Genomic DNA, 17,113 nt, shown 5'->3' on the forward strand with positions numbered 1-17,113 from the left:
AACGTAATAAGCGCTCATTGCTTTTGTTTAAAGTTAATCAACTGCTAGTCTTTAAGATACATCTTGAAGGTAAGCAACAGACTGAAAATGGACAAAATAAAGAGTGGCTTGTCCCTCACAGAGACCTTTACTTCTGAACACACTGTTAATGTTGTTCCCTGATAAAATACAAATGTTTCTTCTGATATCTGTTCAGAAAAAAAAACAGATTTATAAACTATATATGTATGTATGTAACTTCAGTGTTGTGATATTGTTCTGATAACATTATTTTTAAAAAAAACCAGCAATACACTAGTTTTTACTTCATTATTTAACTATTTAATACTTAGTGCATAATGTGATTAATCACAGAAAAATCATGCGATTAATTTGTTACATTTTTCAAGTTTGATATGTTCAGACTTTCATATTTTTTCTTTCTTATTATAGTGTGTGTTTATTTCAGAAACTGGTTCTGAAAGGGCCCTGAACAAGAATTCCAATGTTGGTTTATACACAAATGCCAAATAAAAAAGCTTGAACCTTGAATGATGTCAGACGTGGCCCAGGTTTCCAAAAGTTAGAAAACTAACCCAGAAAATATAATCTAAAGACGCTATTGAGTTGCATTATGGGAACTGTAGGATCTTGGTCGAGACAATGTGTGAGATATATATACTGTGGAGGATTCCAGTCAAAGTCTGTGCGTCATTAAAATAGAAGACAGAAGATAGAAGGCGTAAGAAAGCTGGACTCTCCATGTTTCAAACAAGCTGGAAAACATGTTGACGCATTGCAGAGTGTCACCTAAACATCCTCCAGCAGTCACTACTCATTTCTCTTTTGCAGCACCTTTACGAGGATGTCCAAATATCAGAGTTTTTTGTCCGGAGAGTTTCAGCTTCTCCACAATAAAACATAGATTTGGCTGACCTACTTTTTCAAAGCAACGCTGGCATGATAAACTGCTTCAGTTTGAGGCTATTTAGGATGGAGCTGAACCGCGTTAATTTGGAAGTGTCAGTTGCTTAATCATTCATAACACTGAACATATAACGTCTTAATTGTTATTGCTTTTTACTTATTATACAACATACCCTTATTTAAGGTACTCTCTCACCTCTTGTCTGACCGGTCTATCAAAAAAGGCCAAATGCCGTGAGAATAAATTAGTTTTAATTGAATAGTGATGACTGTATAAAATGGTACATTACAGATACAGAACATAAACACAAAACTTTACAAAACTTTAAGGTAGAGTCTGATTTTCAGACTTTTAAAGAGACAACCTTCGAGGAGACAATTGGGTCATTTGTTTAAAAGCTGCTATATTACACATACAATTAGTCACTACATACAATAGCAAGCTACATAAATATTGTTTTTAAACATATTATTGAAAAGAGGCTCTGATTGCTGATAGTCTTTAAGAAAAATATTAGTTGTTTGACAATTGTTATCTTATTGGTGATGCCCTACCGAGTTCTTACTCAAGGTTACAGAAAATATGGGATTGGATTGCATAAAGCTCCATCATATCTGTGAAACCCATTGCAGGATCCCAATATCACTGCAGCTACAGCTTCTTATTTCTCACAACAGTGTTTACAAAACTAGGCAAAACCCAAAAACATTTTCCACACATTTGTGCACCTGTAAATTTGGTTCAGTATAACTTTGATTCATTTTGATTTTAAGAGGAGACAGTAATCATGACTATAATTAAAAGGAGGTAATGTTAATTGGTTGAAATAAATAGTAGAACCAACTGAAACTATGCATATAATAGAGACGAGGAATTCCATAAACCTGAAACACTTAGATGAGTGGACGACAAAACGTTGATTCAGAGGAAATGTAGTGTCAACAAGAGCCCTATGATGGTGCCAACTGCATTCAGACACACAGCAGGACCGACATAGATGTGTTAATGGAATTTCATTGAGCTGGCTTCTAGCAGTCTAAAGTGTAATCAGCTTTTTCTCATAAGAGTCAAACAGTGACGCTTTATCACGCCTTTGTCGTCCGATGCTTACAAACAAGACACCCTTTAGAGTCTGTAAGCAACTACGATGTAAACCCATCGTCTTCATTAAGAGACGCTCAGAGAGGTTAATATCGTAGTATTAAGACTTGAAAAAAGAAAGAAACAAAGGGGTCAAAGAAACAGAACTTTCAACCAAGAGGCCGGTGTCGGAGGCCGGTGTTTGTGTCGCAAAGTGTCGTAGATATTTTAAGGATAAATTAGTGATGTTGTTTTTTGTCTTAGGTGTTTTTGGATTGAATTTACAACGTTATAACCACGTGTTCCCTGCTGCCATGCAGTGAGACACTATTAGAAGATGATGCCAAAGGGTCTGACAGAGTGTCAGTATGAGAACATGTTTGGACTGTGGCTTTCTACGAACTGTCACTTTGGCGTTATTCAGATGTCACAGTTTTGATCTCACAGTCAAAACATCAATGTTGTGTTGAGTTGTCAGAATCATGTCTGCAGGAGACCAATAGAACAGATAATCAATTTATATATAACTATTTACCATCCCAGATTTTTCTATTTTCTGCAACTGCACACCAGAGGCTTTAGTTAGTTTGGCGTCAACATGAATAGTAATGTAATTACTTTCCATGAGCTAAATAGCATGTGCATGATCAACAGCACAAGACCATTAGAGATGCAGATCATCTGATAGACGGTTGAGTGCATTTCGGTGTAGTGTTACCAGCACAATAGCACTCGGATCACTTTGTCAAGGGGATTAAATGGATTTACGTCTCTGGATTAGAATGCAACCAGCTGGGTACATTTGAGAAAGTGTGTGTGTGTGTGTGTGTGTGTGTGTGTGTGTGTGTGTGTGTGTGTGTGTGTGTGTGTGTGATACAGGGCTTGTTGTAATGGTACATGTCAGATCAAAATACAACCAAATGAAACCTTGTTTACCTTGGCCACTGAAGGCAGCTGGAGTTCGATTCATAAGACTGACTTATACTACTGGGCACAATCCTTCAACAAATCAAATTCTCTGAGCACCTGTACACTGTATTAGAAACGTTCTGTTTCTCTCTTGTTGCCATTTACATTGTATTTACGTCTCTCTCAGTGTGAAGAAAAGGTGCTCAGACCAGATTTCATATAAGGGTATTTACTATACTGCATGCCTCTAATGCTAGCTTAATTAGGATAAATTCATTATTTTACCTTGGAATCTGATTTTATTTTATTTTTTTATCACCAATAATTGGAGAAAGGGAATCCCTATAACGCAATGCTAATTGCACAATAACCTTACACGCGATCTAAAACAAACTATCAAAACAATGCTCTTAAGCCACACTTGGATTTATAATGCAGAGGGAGGGATGACTACACATTGTGGGACCATCAGTCTTTGGGGTCTTGCCATAGCAAACGGTTGTGATTCTCAAACGTAACACTTCTCATGAGGTCGCTTTGCAACTGCCAGCTTCATGCTTGCTTTGTCAGAATGCCATTTCAGCAATGTGCTTTTCATCATCAAGCTAACTTTTTGTGAACAAAGTGCACTTTTTTACTGTCGTATCGACATCCAAACTGAAAGCAAGACTATCAGGAAATAAGATCCTCATAATGCATGAGGCCGCACACATATCAAAATATATAGTTGAATTTATATGAATCTGTGTGCAAATCAGACTTTTTTTGGTTTAAAAAAATTTGAAAGTCAATTTATAAATAGTATAGATATCCCAAATATCTTCCATTCCACAAGGCCTTGGATAAATGAGCTATTACTTTAATTGATAATAGTAATTAAATGTAACTAAATGTATGTAAAATATGTTTTACATACATTTAGTAGTTACATTTAGTCGTGAAAGTGGTTGGTTGCATTGTAATTTGTTCACAAAATGATGATTTGGATTGTTTTTTGGTGCATGATGTCTGATTTGGAATGGGAACCAGTGGTGATGGTAAGTCTTGGGTCAAAAAAAACGCTTGAATCTGGGCAAGAAACCATATGACAGAGGTAGGAGTTTATTTTGTAGTGGCAACTGGGCTTTTGTGCCCAATTGGCCGCATGTTTAAACTAATTGGATTGATTCCAGGTTTTTATTTTTTATTTTACAAATATTGATTAGACTTTGCATGCTACTTGTCCTCATGATTTCAGTTCATGTTTACCTTCTTGAGAATTCATAAAAATGTCATATCCGCAAAGTTTAAAACAAACATTTTTGTGTATTTCTGCTATTCTGATTTTAAATATTTGAGTAATGAATATGGAATCAGTCCCCAGGCAGATTACAAGCACTTAATGGTGAATCAAACTGTTGACTGACTATTCTTTATTGTTTTTGTCGGCAGTTGGGCCTCTCTCATTTCAATGGTTTTGCATGTTTTCTCAAACCCATTTGTTTTCCTTTCATTGGTAGCATGATGTTTACCTCACCTGTTTGCTATTACTTAACCAAGATGTAATTCTTCTCCCGGCCTCCTTTCTTAGAGGTTTTACATTGCAGTTGTCTTGTTACTTCCTTACACCTCACTTTGATTGCCAATGTTAGGGAACTTTGCTTCGGGGGACAATCTCCTTTTGCGTTACCGATACGTGCTCACTGGTCATGGTTGTCCATACGGAGATCAAGTTACCTGATACTTTCAGTCACGAGACCCCACTGCCCAATCTAAAACCTTAAAAGCATTGCTTTACCACAGCCAACTATTTATTTGGGTTCTTTTCTCTTGCACTGCATTTCATCACATATGGCGCAGCTTTTCAAAACAACCAAAACACTGCACACGGATTCCATTGAGTCTGTTGAATTAAATACTCGCTGTAACCAAAAGTTAAAGTCCATCATGTTTGAAAAAGGAAAAAAAAAGAGTTGGAAATGTAATTAGCCTTACGCAACAGAATGAACCGGCCTCAGGCCTGAAGATGTTTATCCCCTTACAAATCATGATCAATACTGGTTCTTCAATCTTTTAACAGTGATGCCAGTTTTTTATCTGCCCCCAACCAAGAGTCTAGTTCTTCAAGGTTATATCAAATATTCAGAAGGGCTCATTTAGTTACATCTCTGTCCTGTATTCCAGGTCAGTGTACGAGCAAAATGGGTGGACAACAAAATGAAGGCCGAAGCATAGATCAGCCTTTCCTCTGCAGGAGTTACAATAGTTCACTTGCATGTGATGTTTAATGCCTTGCATGGTTACGACATGCAATGGCCAGTCCTAGTCTGCATGCTGCTTAATGAATGTCTTCCTCTCTTTCTCTTTGCCTGTCCGTGATTCCAGAAGACAACGAGACTGAAGGTGGGTATTTTTACTGTTGGTTTCCATTATTGATAAATTGTGTGTTTGCTTAAACATTATCATGGCTAAAGCCCCTCAAATACATGTAAGCAAATGTGTTATGCTAGTAAATGCATTGAAATAACTGGAGTGGTAAGTCTCATTAATCAGGTTTACGTTGGGTTTTTTTTTTTTTTTTGCTTCTATTTTTACACCCCACATTAATGACTCTTCATGTGTGTGATTAGACTAATACCTAAATTATGATTGGGATGCATTTGTCCTACTCTATACTATGTAGTAGTAGTAGTAGTAGTAGTAGTAGTAGTAGTAGTAGTAGTACTGAGAGTAGCCTTGGAGTATTGCTGGTTTGCTGCCTCACCATTTTATCTTAGAGGTTATTCAGCGCTCAGTTTTATTTCCTCAATAATAAATAAATAAAACAGCAGGGCTTTAGACCTTGAGCGCCAATGCTGAAACCAAGATGAACTCCTGATAAAAACAAATCAGTCAAAAAGAAAGAAAGAATCAAATAATATTAAAACAACAACAAGTCCAAGTGTCCTGAGTGAAAGTTGTTTTTAAAAGCTGAGCAATACTATAATAAAGTATTGCACTAAGTTCTACAAAACAGAACAATATAGATTCAGTCCTTAAATTGTAAATGTCCATTTGTGGTGATTGCTATTACAACCTGACACAATGAAGAAGTTAGGGTTCTCTATTAAATTGAAAATATATATTTTTTATTTGGTTAAATGTCTTGTTGGTAAGTGTATTTTAAGACAAAGTAACATAGACTTTAAGCACTTCCCAGACATCCAGCTATTTTCTTTTTAAGCAAAAAAGTTCCATTTTGTGTACTAAGACTCACAGGAACGAAGACGATTATTAGTTGTTTGAGTTTGAAATCATTTTCAAACAGGGTAACAGGGTTTAAGGGTAATGACAATGTACAATGTATATCAGGAAGAAAAGCTTGCTAAAGGGAATGCCTGGAATTAGTTGCAGCTAACATAAAAATTCCTTTCTGGAGTGTCTCCGATCAGCTTCCTTTTTCTTTGTATGACAAATGTATGACTCACTGTTGACAGTTGTTGGAGGTCAAGGTAAAAGACTCGTCTGCTATATTTGTGCAGAGGGATCGCTCTCTCTTGGGTAGGTGGAATGGTAGTCTGTGCACTTCTCATCTTAATGAAAAAAAGGTCAGCCTGAACATAGCTTTCTGAATGAAGACTAGTAAGAGGCTGATGATGCATTGCAACCTGCTTTGGTTGACCAAATGCTCATTGCGCCAACCCTGTCCGTGCATCCTCCTCTTTTTCCCACTCTTCCCTTTCCCAACACTCCTCAAATAACACAGACATCTGCTCTGAAAGAGATGCCTGCGTGTCAGTGTCACACAGCTTCCCATGATCCCTTGTTCTCTGCTGACTGTGCTCTTGTTTTCCTTTAAGGTCTGGCACACCTGATGATGGGCGACCAAGGTATGAGCTCTGTTCCTTTTTCCCATCACTCCTTTAATGTCCCTCTTGCTCCCATTGTGCTCAGAAGTGTGTTTGCATATGTCTCCTGTGCAGTACTCAGGCTTGAAGCTTCATATATGGGCTGTCATTTTGCTTATTTTGAATGACCTAGTTTATTTTCATTCTCCCAGTTACTTTTTTTGTCTCTCTGTATGACCCCCTTTTTCAAGCTCATTTGGGTTCCCCCCCCCCCCGCCCCTTCTCTGCTGAGTAGCCGTGTCATTTCAGTCTGTATTTTCCTTCTTTTTAATTATTCACATCTACTGTACAATTCCAGTGTTATGGTGATGTGGGTTTGAGTAAATGTATATTTGCATAAACAATATAAGGAAATAATGCATGGTGGTGGAAAAATAGCTTACTGAATTTTAAAGCTAATCCTCATCTGACAATCTGTCCATTTGAGTTTCCATTTGTACAGCTGCTGCATACTTTTATCATGCAGCAGAGCAGTGATGTGAAGTGTTGTTACTCTCATTCCACTTTCCTTTGTTAGTTGCCTCTTGCTTTCACACATTTCCCTCTATCTGCACATATATGTCGCCTCTTTCTCCTGCCGTCTGTCCTTTCCCGACTTGACCACGACACTTATCAGTCTCCCCTCTGCTTTTGTTCTCCCTTTTTGTCTGGAATCTGCTTTCTTCATGGAACATTTCATCAAATCTCATAGGTAAAAGTAAAGGTACAACCCTTATAATTCTCTGAATCCATGAAACTATGACAGCAGTGTTTGTGGCAGTATATATTTGGCCTAACTGCAGTATATAAAGGTCATTGGCGTTTAAAAAATTGCTTTCTCAACTATATATGAACGATTTCCAAGGTAGGTGCCGCTTTCGCTTTGCATTCACATGTTTAAGCTGTGTCACCTTTCCTTTCTGCTTGATGCATGGGAATCATTAAAGAGACTCACATGGGCATATTAACAGAATAGTTGCTATCCTAGTTCCAGTACACCACCACCACCACCACCACCCAGGGGGTAACTACACTCTTTTTGTTCAAATAATGGGTTTTGGGTTTGCTGGGTGAGGCTGGATCATGGTGTTGTGGGCCTCCCATCCTGGCTGTGATCATCACCTCTTCTCCCTGTGGGGTAAGTGGACTTCTGATCTTTGCCATTTGACTCTCCTCCTCAGGGCAGAGAGGGGAAGTTTGGCTACTAAGGTCCCTTCTCAGCATTCAAGGTAAAACTTTGATTCTTTCAAGTTAGTCAATGAAGTAAAATCAAATCTAGCAAGTTATCATTAACTTAATGTGGGAAACTTGACTGTCAGTATGTGTTGTTTACTAATTGGGAAATGACTTGTACGGTGTAAAATTTGAAAAGTAGTGATCAACACTACGGCGTTTAAGTATTTTCACTGGAATAATTAGTTTTTTTTTCTTGATTTTGCTTGCTCTTGTTGTTGCTTTGACATATACTATGCTATTAGTTTATTTTTTGCAGTTTTGAACGTTTCTATTTTGCCAAAAATAAATATTGTGTTACGTTAAATGCTTTCTCTTATCATACTTGTGAAGCACCATCTGAACAGGTAAGTCTTCAAACGCTCTATGAATGAAGTGTAATTTACCTGCCTTTGTTCATGTTCAGAAATGGGGTAATACCTAATATCATTGGTCTACTTGTGCTTATGTAAATGTATTCTAATACATTCTTTGATAGCCAATCTTGTCTCAACACGGTTAACGCATCGCTGTTTCATTGTCAAATTGAATTCCTTGCACTCTTCCATTGGATTGTCCTATTAACCAATTGGAAAAATGAGAACTGAGTGAAGGAAGCCAAGCAGAGACAGCTTGCCGTGTAGGTAAAAGTATAGAAGTCATATTTCTGCAACTTTTACTTATGCCTAGAGTACTTTCACATCATCTCTTACCATTGCATAAGGAACACAGACACTTGTTTTAATGCTTACCTTTACTTATAGTGTTTTCAGTTTGACAGTCTTCTACAGGTGCGCATGTTTCTTCTAACAATACAGGCCTGTATTACAATGCTTGTTAACAATAGTTATAAGATATGAAACACATTTTACTTTTTAAATTGCTTTACTTTAAAAAAATTGCAGACTTTCTACTCGTGCCTGGAGCTAATTGGCATCATGGTAACATGGATTTCAGACCAGCCAATTAGCTCCTTCTCATCTTCAACCTTTATTGCAGACTACTTTGTTATCTATTATTACTAATAATAATTCATATTGGCTATTATATTAATACTATATGTGTTGATTAATATTGAACTGATTCAGTGCAGACTACACAGAGACATAGGACACATAAAAGAAACAAAGTTAAAAAATTGCTGCTTTGACTTCAGTATTTGTCCCCAAATACATGTGTTTCATGGTTTATAGGCATTTATAATATTCAATAAACTGTCGTCAGCAGACCAGTCAGAAAGAGGGTCTGGCTTTGAACAAACGCACCTTTTCAAGAACAAGTCCGAGAACCACATTGTGAAAAAAAATCTGTTCCAATCAAAAGCCCTGCATTGGATATGTTACTTTCGTAAAAGTCTTAAAGTTTTAAAGTATTAAAAAGTCAAATTCCTCAGTCTTATGTTATCACTATTGTTAATAAGCATTTACAGACCCATGTTGTAAGCAGATTACAAATGTGCACTCTGAGTCATATTCAAAACGCTATGAAAGGAATGCTTTACTTTGAAGATGAGCTGTCTGTTTCCGACTTTCATTTTCCTTTTTCAAGTTGGTTAATGAAACAACTGAAGGAAAAGTACATGGAATGTTATTGCACGTGTTCATGCAAGGCGACAATAAGACCGGTCAAGCGTTAACCACGTTTAGGAAGCATTGGCCAGAATATATTTTCATTAGCACAAGTAGTCCAATGAAAGTGTGTATGACCCCATATCTGACATTGTTCATCAAACAACAATAAACGATGGCAAATTAAATATACTTCATGCATCGACCTCAAACTGCTCTAACTTTACTTCAGGATGTGTCAACAAGAATTATAGCTATTGTAATGTCCGATTTTCGACTGCTAGAAGTCAAAGCTGCGGTGATATATACATGAATAGCATTTACACACACACACATACAAATAAAAGAGATGTATTTTTCCATCTCCTAAGGTAAGTGTCATTTCCACAATCTTACTGGTTCCTGGTTCAGCAAGTGGATGCAAACCAGTTGGCTTTTCATTGCATACATAAAGCAAATATAACGCTGGTCATATTTTTTGTTTTTATTAGAAAATCACCACTGTAGGTGTTTCCAAACTTTGCATTTTTACAGCCGTCAAGTTTTGCAAAATCCTTGGAATAACAGAATAGTTGTCATTGACCTAATTATTTTTTTTAAAAAAAAGGATCTCGGCATTTGGTATTATGTAAACACAAATGCCAGTTGTTCAATGAAATGGCCTTTTGCTGTCTAAAACATACACGTATAAATGGGAAAAACTGTAAATCTGGTTGTCCTTGGTACAGTTACAGTGTAGAAATTAAAATCTATGACGAGACGATTACTCCCCTTAGTAGTTTCACACTAGTCAAATGATTGACCATAAGAGCTAATTTAGAGCCCTAACACAACCTTGATGCTGTTGCTCCATAGTTAATAGTGTACACTATTTGGCTATATCTGAAACCCACAGGTTTTTACAACACAGTACCAAACACCCAGTTCAGCTGTGGCAGAAGGGAAGCCACAGGGAGAGATTGAAAGAATGCTGGCGAGGCACAAATCTGACATACGTAGCACACTGCTTCTAATTTGGGCCACTGTTAGTATTCCCTGTGTGGAACAGTGTGAAACATAGTCAGTCCGGTTATGTACTGTGTAGTCACAAACACATAGCCCCACTTGAGCATTAAATCTAGGAACCTGGACAGTTGTCTGTATTCATGGTCTGCTGCTTTAAGCTTGTGAGAATACTGCGTATTATGTTAGCCCCCTTGAGGTCCTCCTGTGTCACGTTAACCACTTGTATGGTTTATCCTCTGTTTCATGGCTGGTCCCTTGAGGATGGGCTAGTTTCTGTGTGCTGCTTTCAGTTGGTTTCCTAAAACCTTGTTTCCATTCAGAGAGAGAGAACAGGGCACACTGTAGGATAAGTCATAATACCGCTGGCACACAAATCACTGGGTATTTAATTGCTGTCATCACAATAAACTGCCATGTGCAGCTTAAGAGGGACTGCAGGCTGTGCACACAGGCTTACAGGTACTACTAGGCTTTTTCTAAATTAGTATACTTTCTAATGTAATTGCTTTCACTTTCTAAAGAAATAAATTGTCCCGTTTCTATTTTGATTGCACATGTGCTGTTTAATGTTGTTTAATGCTATTTAATGTTGATTTAAATGTAAGTTTAAACACATTATCCTTTTTATTGTAGAGAATGCTGATGAAGCAGTGCATTTTGAGTGTCGTAAACTTCACTGATAGATGCCTTCAGATAGTAACATGAATGTGATATGACATTGGAAGCATTTATGTTGTCTCTCAATGTTTCTCAACACGGCGAACAGCGCTAACAGTGGAAACTACTACTAAAGAGCTTACAGAGCTAATAACAGTGCTTACCTGGGGAAACTAGAGGGTGGGTGCTACTCTTCCTCAATGATGATGCTGAGTTGGGCGGCATTTATCAGCTGTAACCTCTCGATGAGCAAAGTGCAGAGCGGCAGCCGTGAGCTAGCCAGTGGGGCACGCTCACATGCAGTAACATGTGAGAGCGGCCTGGCTGTCAACAAAGCAACAAGAAGCTCTGATATCAATGCACACAGAGGGAGAGCGCCTTCATTCTTTGCTCAAGGAGACATTACTCGACTATAGCTACAGAGGAAATTGTTGTTTGCTGATAATGTAATGCTCTGAATCCCATACATTACACCTTTACATCTCACATTGCAATGGTTCTGTTGTTTGAGTTTGCATAAACAGAGGTAGATACTGAGAATTTAATTATCACATGTGACAATTTCACAGTGATTGCAGGAGTAAACCAGGTGTATATGTGTTGTGTTCTCACACATATAACTACAAATCCCCAGGAATGGATGCTTTAACTCATACAATTGGAAAGTAATAGCGACACTGAATCAGAATCGGTTTTAATGACAGGCTTATATCTATGAATATATAAATATTGTTCTGGTAAGTAATTTGTAACCTTGTATTTTGCTTCCCAGCTTTGGGCTGTGAAATGCTTCTGTGACTTTATTCCCTGTAACTTGTTTGAAGATTATACTTTAGTTGTTCCAAGCAGAATGCCACATTAGTTTCTGGATCTCACATATCACTAACTTTGAGAAGAACAAATAAGAAGTAACTACACAGTCAGTAAATAATTAGGAAAAAGCCAGATGGTTAAAGCGAGTGGTGATCTGAAAGAGGGCTGTGAGTTTGCTAGCCTTAGTTCCTCCAGAAAGTTCGAACAGCTATAAAAGAGTTCCCGTAGTTAGAGGACCCTTTTATATCAGGTCACAAGGTACAAATCAAGAAAAAACACATGGTTAAAAACCACTGCCTCAATAATACATCAGAATCCCTCTTTTCTTTATCATGATGCTCTGAAATCTTGATGGTTTTATTTCCATTCGTTTTCGAGGAATGTGTTTACGTTTTAATCTGGGCATGACCAAATTTACCCTAGGTCTTAGTATAATAAAAATAGCCCATTTAAAGCCCACGACACCTTTGCAATGAAGACAAAGTTCTTTTAGATGATGTTCAACAGCATGTCAAAGAGCATCTCGTCAAGACTTTGTGCAGGTAACACCATACCATGTGGTGTGCATTGAATCAACCAAAAGTGCAACCTCTTTAGCTTCACATCAAACCTTGAAAACTGTCAATGAAATACTTTCAGCTATATTTACTCGCCTGGATTATACTTTATTAGTTTCAACCTTATAAGCATAAATGTGGTTTCAGTTATTTCTTTTTAGATAAATACAAACCTGTGAAATATGTGTATCATATTTCTTCTTTTATCTAACAAAACAAATATAGAAATGTGTTCTGACGGTCTTAATTCTCCTGGAGGTCATAGTCAAAGATAATACCCTTTACAGCAGTGGTGGGCAGACTTTTAGGCTCAGGGGTCACAATGAGTTTTAAAATTTGACAAATTTGACAGGCCTAGCATAGCAAAGCTGCGTTCACATCAAACGCGTCGCGAATGTTACTCGCGCATGAAAGGGGGCGTGTCCTTGAGCAAGACACTTAACCCTAAATTGCTCCCGTAGCTGCGCCTACAGTTTATGAATATGCATGAATGGTTGATGATACTGATGTGGCACCTTGCATGGTGTGAATGGGTGAATAATATCATGTAGTGGTCGGAAGACTAGAAAAGTGCTATGCAAGTATATGTCCATTTAGGTCCATGAATGACAGCCGCTATCAGCGCTACTTCAGGCGGACCAGCAGCAGTTTGATTCAGCAACGACAGGACGGCGGTTATGACACATCGTCACTGCCGTCAAATGCGCCACACCGCCGAAATCTTTTTTTTTGTGCAACCATTCGCATCCGTGCATTGACTTTGCTTGTAATCTACTCACGCGTCAAATTTTGGTGTGTCACATGAGCGTGCAGGGAGGCGTATATGGCCCACGGGCCATTGTTAGCCCAGCACTGCCTTACAGTGATGATGAATGATGTAAAATGCCAGTAGAAGTGCTGTTCGAGAAGCTGACTCAGAATTCATCTCCACATCTTGACATATGGGTAACACCACCATCTGGTCTGAAAACTCCCAATTTATTATATATTTTATAACATACAAATCAGTAGCTCTCACTCAGAAAGGGAATGTGGAAATATAATATTCAAATCCTAAATGTTTTTGGTCTCAGATCAGCTCACTATTAAGCTGGCCTAAGGAGTTACATACCTTGTTAACTCAGAAGCAGAGTTACTTTTGTGAAGATAAATCACTTTACGATGTACTAGAAGACATCCTGCATACATCCTGTCTCCTCCTGCAGGCAAAGCTTTCAAAAGTATAAGCCGAGTGCTTACAGAAAGACGTAAAGCTGCCCTTTTGTTGATGTTACCTTGCAATTTCTGTCATATTCAAAGAGTTCACCAAGAAAAGTTCACCGAGAAGTCATAAACATGGAGGTGAACGAAAATGTGTAGCATAGCATTATCCTGCAAGTGTCACAGTGTTGCAGTTTTGAGTCTCAACAGCTAATTTTTTTCTCACATCTTTGCAAATATTTTTTGAAAGAAGATTTTAAGCAGACTTTTATTTTGGCAAAATTAAGCAGATTTTCCTGTTGACTGACCTACATTTCAAAGTTAATAAGAAAGCAACTCCTCCCTGAAATAGCTTTAAATCCCTATGATGAAAGTAACAAATACTGATTTACAGTTTTATCCGCACTAATACCTTCATTATCTTCATGCAGCAGAGCACTCAAGGCAACTACTAAGATGTGTAATTGTTGCTACATCCACAAAGATTTGGTAGACTATGACAGCTACGATGAAGTGGCTGCATATGCATTCAAGATTCAAGAGAACGCCAACGGAATTCTGTCAAAACTGATTTCACACGTATAATTAGTCATGCTCCCTCATAACGGCAGTGTGAAAAACATGATGAATGCTAAAGTGAGGGGGGGAAGTGTGGTGAATTAATGCCATAATGTTAGTGAGATATGGATTTTGTCGTACAGTCAGGTGTAATAGTAGTCTTTGATTAGTGATGCACATATCCAATACATAGCGACTGATCAACCAATTCCCGGAAGCTTGTGGAACAATATAATGAACATGTTGACTCTGCTGTAATAATGTACAATCTCATAACCTTCAAGGATCATAGCTATTGTAGCTACACAGTGAATAATAAAGATTTTTAAATAAAAATCGAATTTTGAGACAGCAACATGTCATAACATCCATAGTTATTTTAATCTTAACCACAATCTCTTCCTACACCCAAGTGTTGTTGCCCAAACCTTCCAAGTTGTTTGCTAGGGAGACATTTAGAAAAGACTATGCAGGTATGCTACAGTTTATTTTTCCCAACATTCTGCACCTTCTGCCCAAAGCCATCAGCTCTTTGTGAAGGATGTGGTTTGATCACAGGTCATTTTAAAGCCCCGCTTCCTCGCTGTCTCCTCACATATCTCCTGGAGATAGTCCATGAGTAATAAGCTGTTAAATCAAAGTGATTCTCTCATCTCAGATTTTTTCATGTGAAAATTCTGTTGAGGCCAAACTGCCTGGCCTCTCTCCAAACCAAAGAGGCCAATGGCTGTCGAAACATGGCTTTAAAGCCTTTATGTCATCAAACTTTAATTTAAATCAAAGGCATGAACAGGATTCCGGGTATCTGACGATGGAATGACAATTTAAGATTACAACACGTTTGAAAAATGTGTGTTTGAGCTATGCACTTATTGGTGCCAGATGCTTTACTTTCTTTATTTCTCCCTGCGATACTACCCCTTCAGTGTTGGTGTGATGCCAGGCTGTGACTTCAGCTTCATGACACTCACTCAATCTTTTCATCAGCAACCAAACATGGGAGTGTACAGTGTAGTTTTACGGGATGCCATCGTCCAGTTATGGGTAGAGTGAATACAAAAATGAAAGTTGCTATTAATGGTTGCTTGGCTATTTAAAAATCATAGGTTTGTGCAGTAATGGCACAAATTACTCTAATTTTGAATGTTTTGTCAAGATTACCAAATTATTCTGTGGCAATAACACCATTTGTATAAATACTTTGCTACTGCCTTATATGATGTTATATGATGTACCAGGTAGCAATGTTGAGCCTCCATGCACCAGCTTCTGCATTTGCTCAGGAACATTTGTACCTTCATTGAGATTCAGTGAAGTGTGCACAATCGTTCTGCTGTTTCTGGATGTTTTCCTATTCAGCTAATTTTGAGGAGTGGAGTGTAAAAGGGTTTAATGGGACAAGGAGGCTGAGGCTGATTATATTCTATGTGGAAGGAAGTAAAAGAGAATAGATAGAAAACTTTACAGTGCACCTGTTTAGACAGGTGAGTACAACATCAACCATATTGATTTTTGTACATCACTGTGTAGAGGAGGACATCAACAACTATGTCGCCCAGAAACAAAATGGTGTGTGTGTGTGTGTGATTCACTAAACAGTGTGTAAAAACAGCAGGCAATTTCATTTATATAGCGTAATAATGTCAGGCTGTAAGGCTAGAATGAGGAGACGGTTATATTGTTATGGTCGCTAATCAGTTGTATGCACAGGCTGGATTTTATTGTTGGTTAGGACATAAAGACTTGGTAGTGCAGTTCACATCCAGGGACTGCAGGATATCTAAATAAGTTGACATTTAATGCACTTAAAAATAACATTTATGCAGAATTAATTTTACTGACCTACTTTGTACTTTTATCATTTTACTTTTACTCCAGGAACATAATGTAATCCTCTTTCCATCCATGTTACTACTATAATTTATCAAAACTGTGCAGCCATCAGTAGCCAGATTTACTTGCTAGCCATCACTGTTTAACTGGCGGAGAGAGAGAAGAGAGAGAAAAGAGAGAGAGACATACAGAGAGACATACAGAGAGAAAGAGGTAAGATGTGTTTGGATAAAGATTGTTAAAGCAGCGTTCTAGGGCAGCGAGCGTCAATGTAGAGCAGCGAGCTGGCCAGACAGCAAGGCATTAGGAACAGACAGGAAACAGGAGCTGGTCAATGAGAAAATTTGCAAATTGAGAAAAATAATTATAATACATGTAGTGTATTTGTAAAAAAAACAATTATAATATATATATATATATATATATATATATATATATACATATATATATATATATATATATATATATATATGTATATATATATATAACTTTTAATTATTAAAAATAAATTATAAAAATTTTATTATAAAAGCTCTAACTTGGTGATTTTGTCTAGGCCAGCAGAGAAGGCTGAGCGGGCCCTGATAGCCCGCCACTGACAATTTACCTTGATCGTGCCTGCACTTCCGAGCTCATCTGTTCCATATACCATCCCAGTTTTCACAGAGGTCGGGAAAAAAGCTGTAATTGCCTAGGGTGAGATTTGTGTATCTGGACATGGCAAATTGGCAAAAGTACATTTAAAAAAAAGTAAAGGTAAAGTACATTAGTACATTACCAAAAAATCTGCTCCTGGGGGGAGAGGGAGACACAGAATGAGTGACGAACTTAAAGCGGACAGAAAGGCATCTAAAGCAGTGGCCCCCAAGCCCTGGGCCGCAGCCTGGTACCGGTCAGCGGGTCAGTTAGTACCGGGCCGCACAGAAAGAATGAATTTAAAAAAAAGTCAATTAAAAAAACTTATAAAAA

At 37.8% G+C, this 17,113-nt stretch overlaps 1 protein-coding gene across 29 annotated transcripts in view; it reads left to right on the forward strand.

Annotated features, from left to right (window-relative positions):
• Positions 1-17,113, forward strand: part of LOC137779604 (neurexin-1a) — a 231,760-nt gene that overhangs the window by 13,873 nt on the left and 200,774 nt on the right. For 9 of the 29 annotated variants that reach the window (XM_068567607.1, XM_068567606.1, XM_068567610.1 and 6 more), the window contains exons 3-6: positions 5,261-5,278; positions 6,715-6,744; positions 7,454-7,465; positions 7,923-7,970. In XM_068567607.1, coding sequence (XP_068423708.1) covers positions 5,261-5,278; positions 6,715-6,744; positions 7,454-7,465; positions 7,923-7,970 — 108 coding nt within the window. The remainder of the gene's footprint in view (positions 1-5,260; positions 5,279-6,714; positions 6,745-7,453; positions 7,466-7,922; positions 7,971-17,113) is intronic. The other 20 variants (XM_068567617.1, XM_068567620.1, XM_068567631.1 and 17 more) reach the window with 8 other exon arrangements.

The sequence above is a fragment of the Clinocottus analis genome, unplaced genomic scaffold (assembly GCF_023055335.1).
Source record: "Clinocottus analis isolate CAN_PGR_092001 unplaced genomic scaffold, fCliAna1.0.p SCAF_8, whole genome shotgun sequence".
NCBI lineage: Eukaryota > Metazoa > Chordata > Actinopteri > Perciformes > Cottidae > Clinocottus > Clinocottus analis.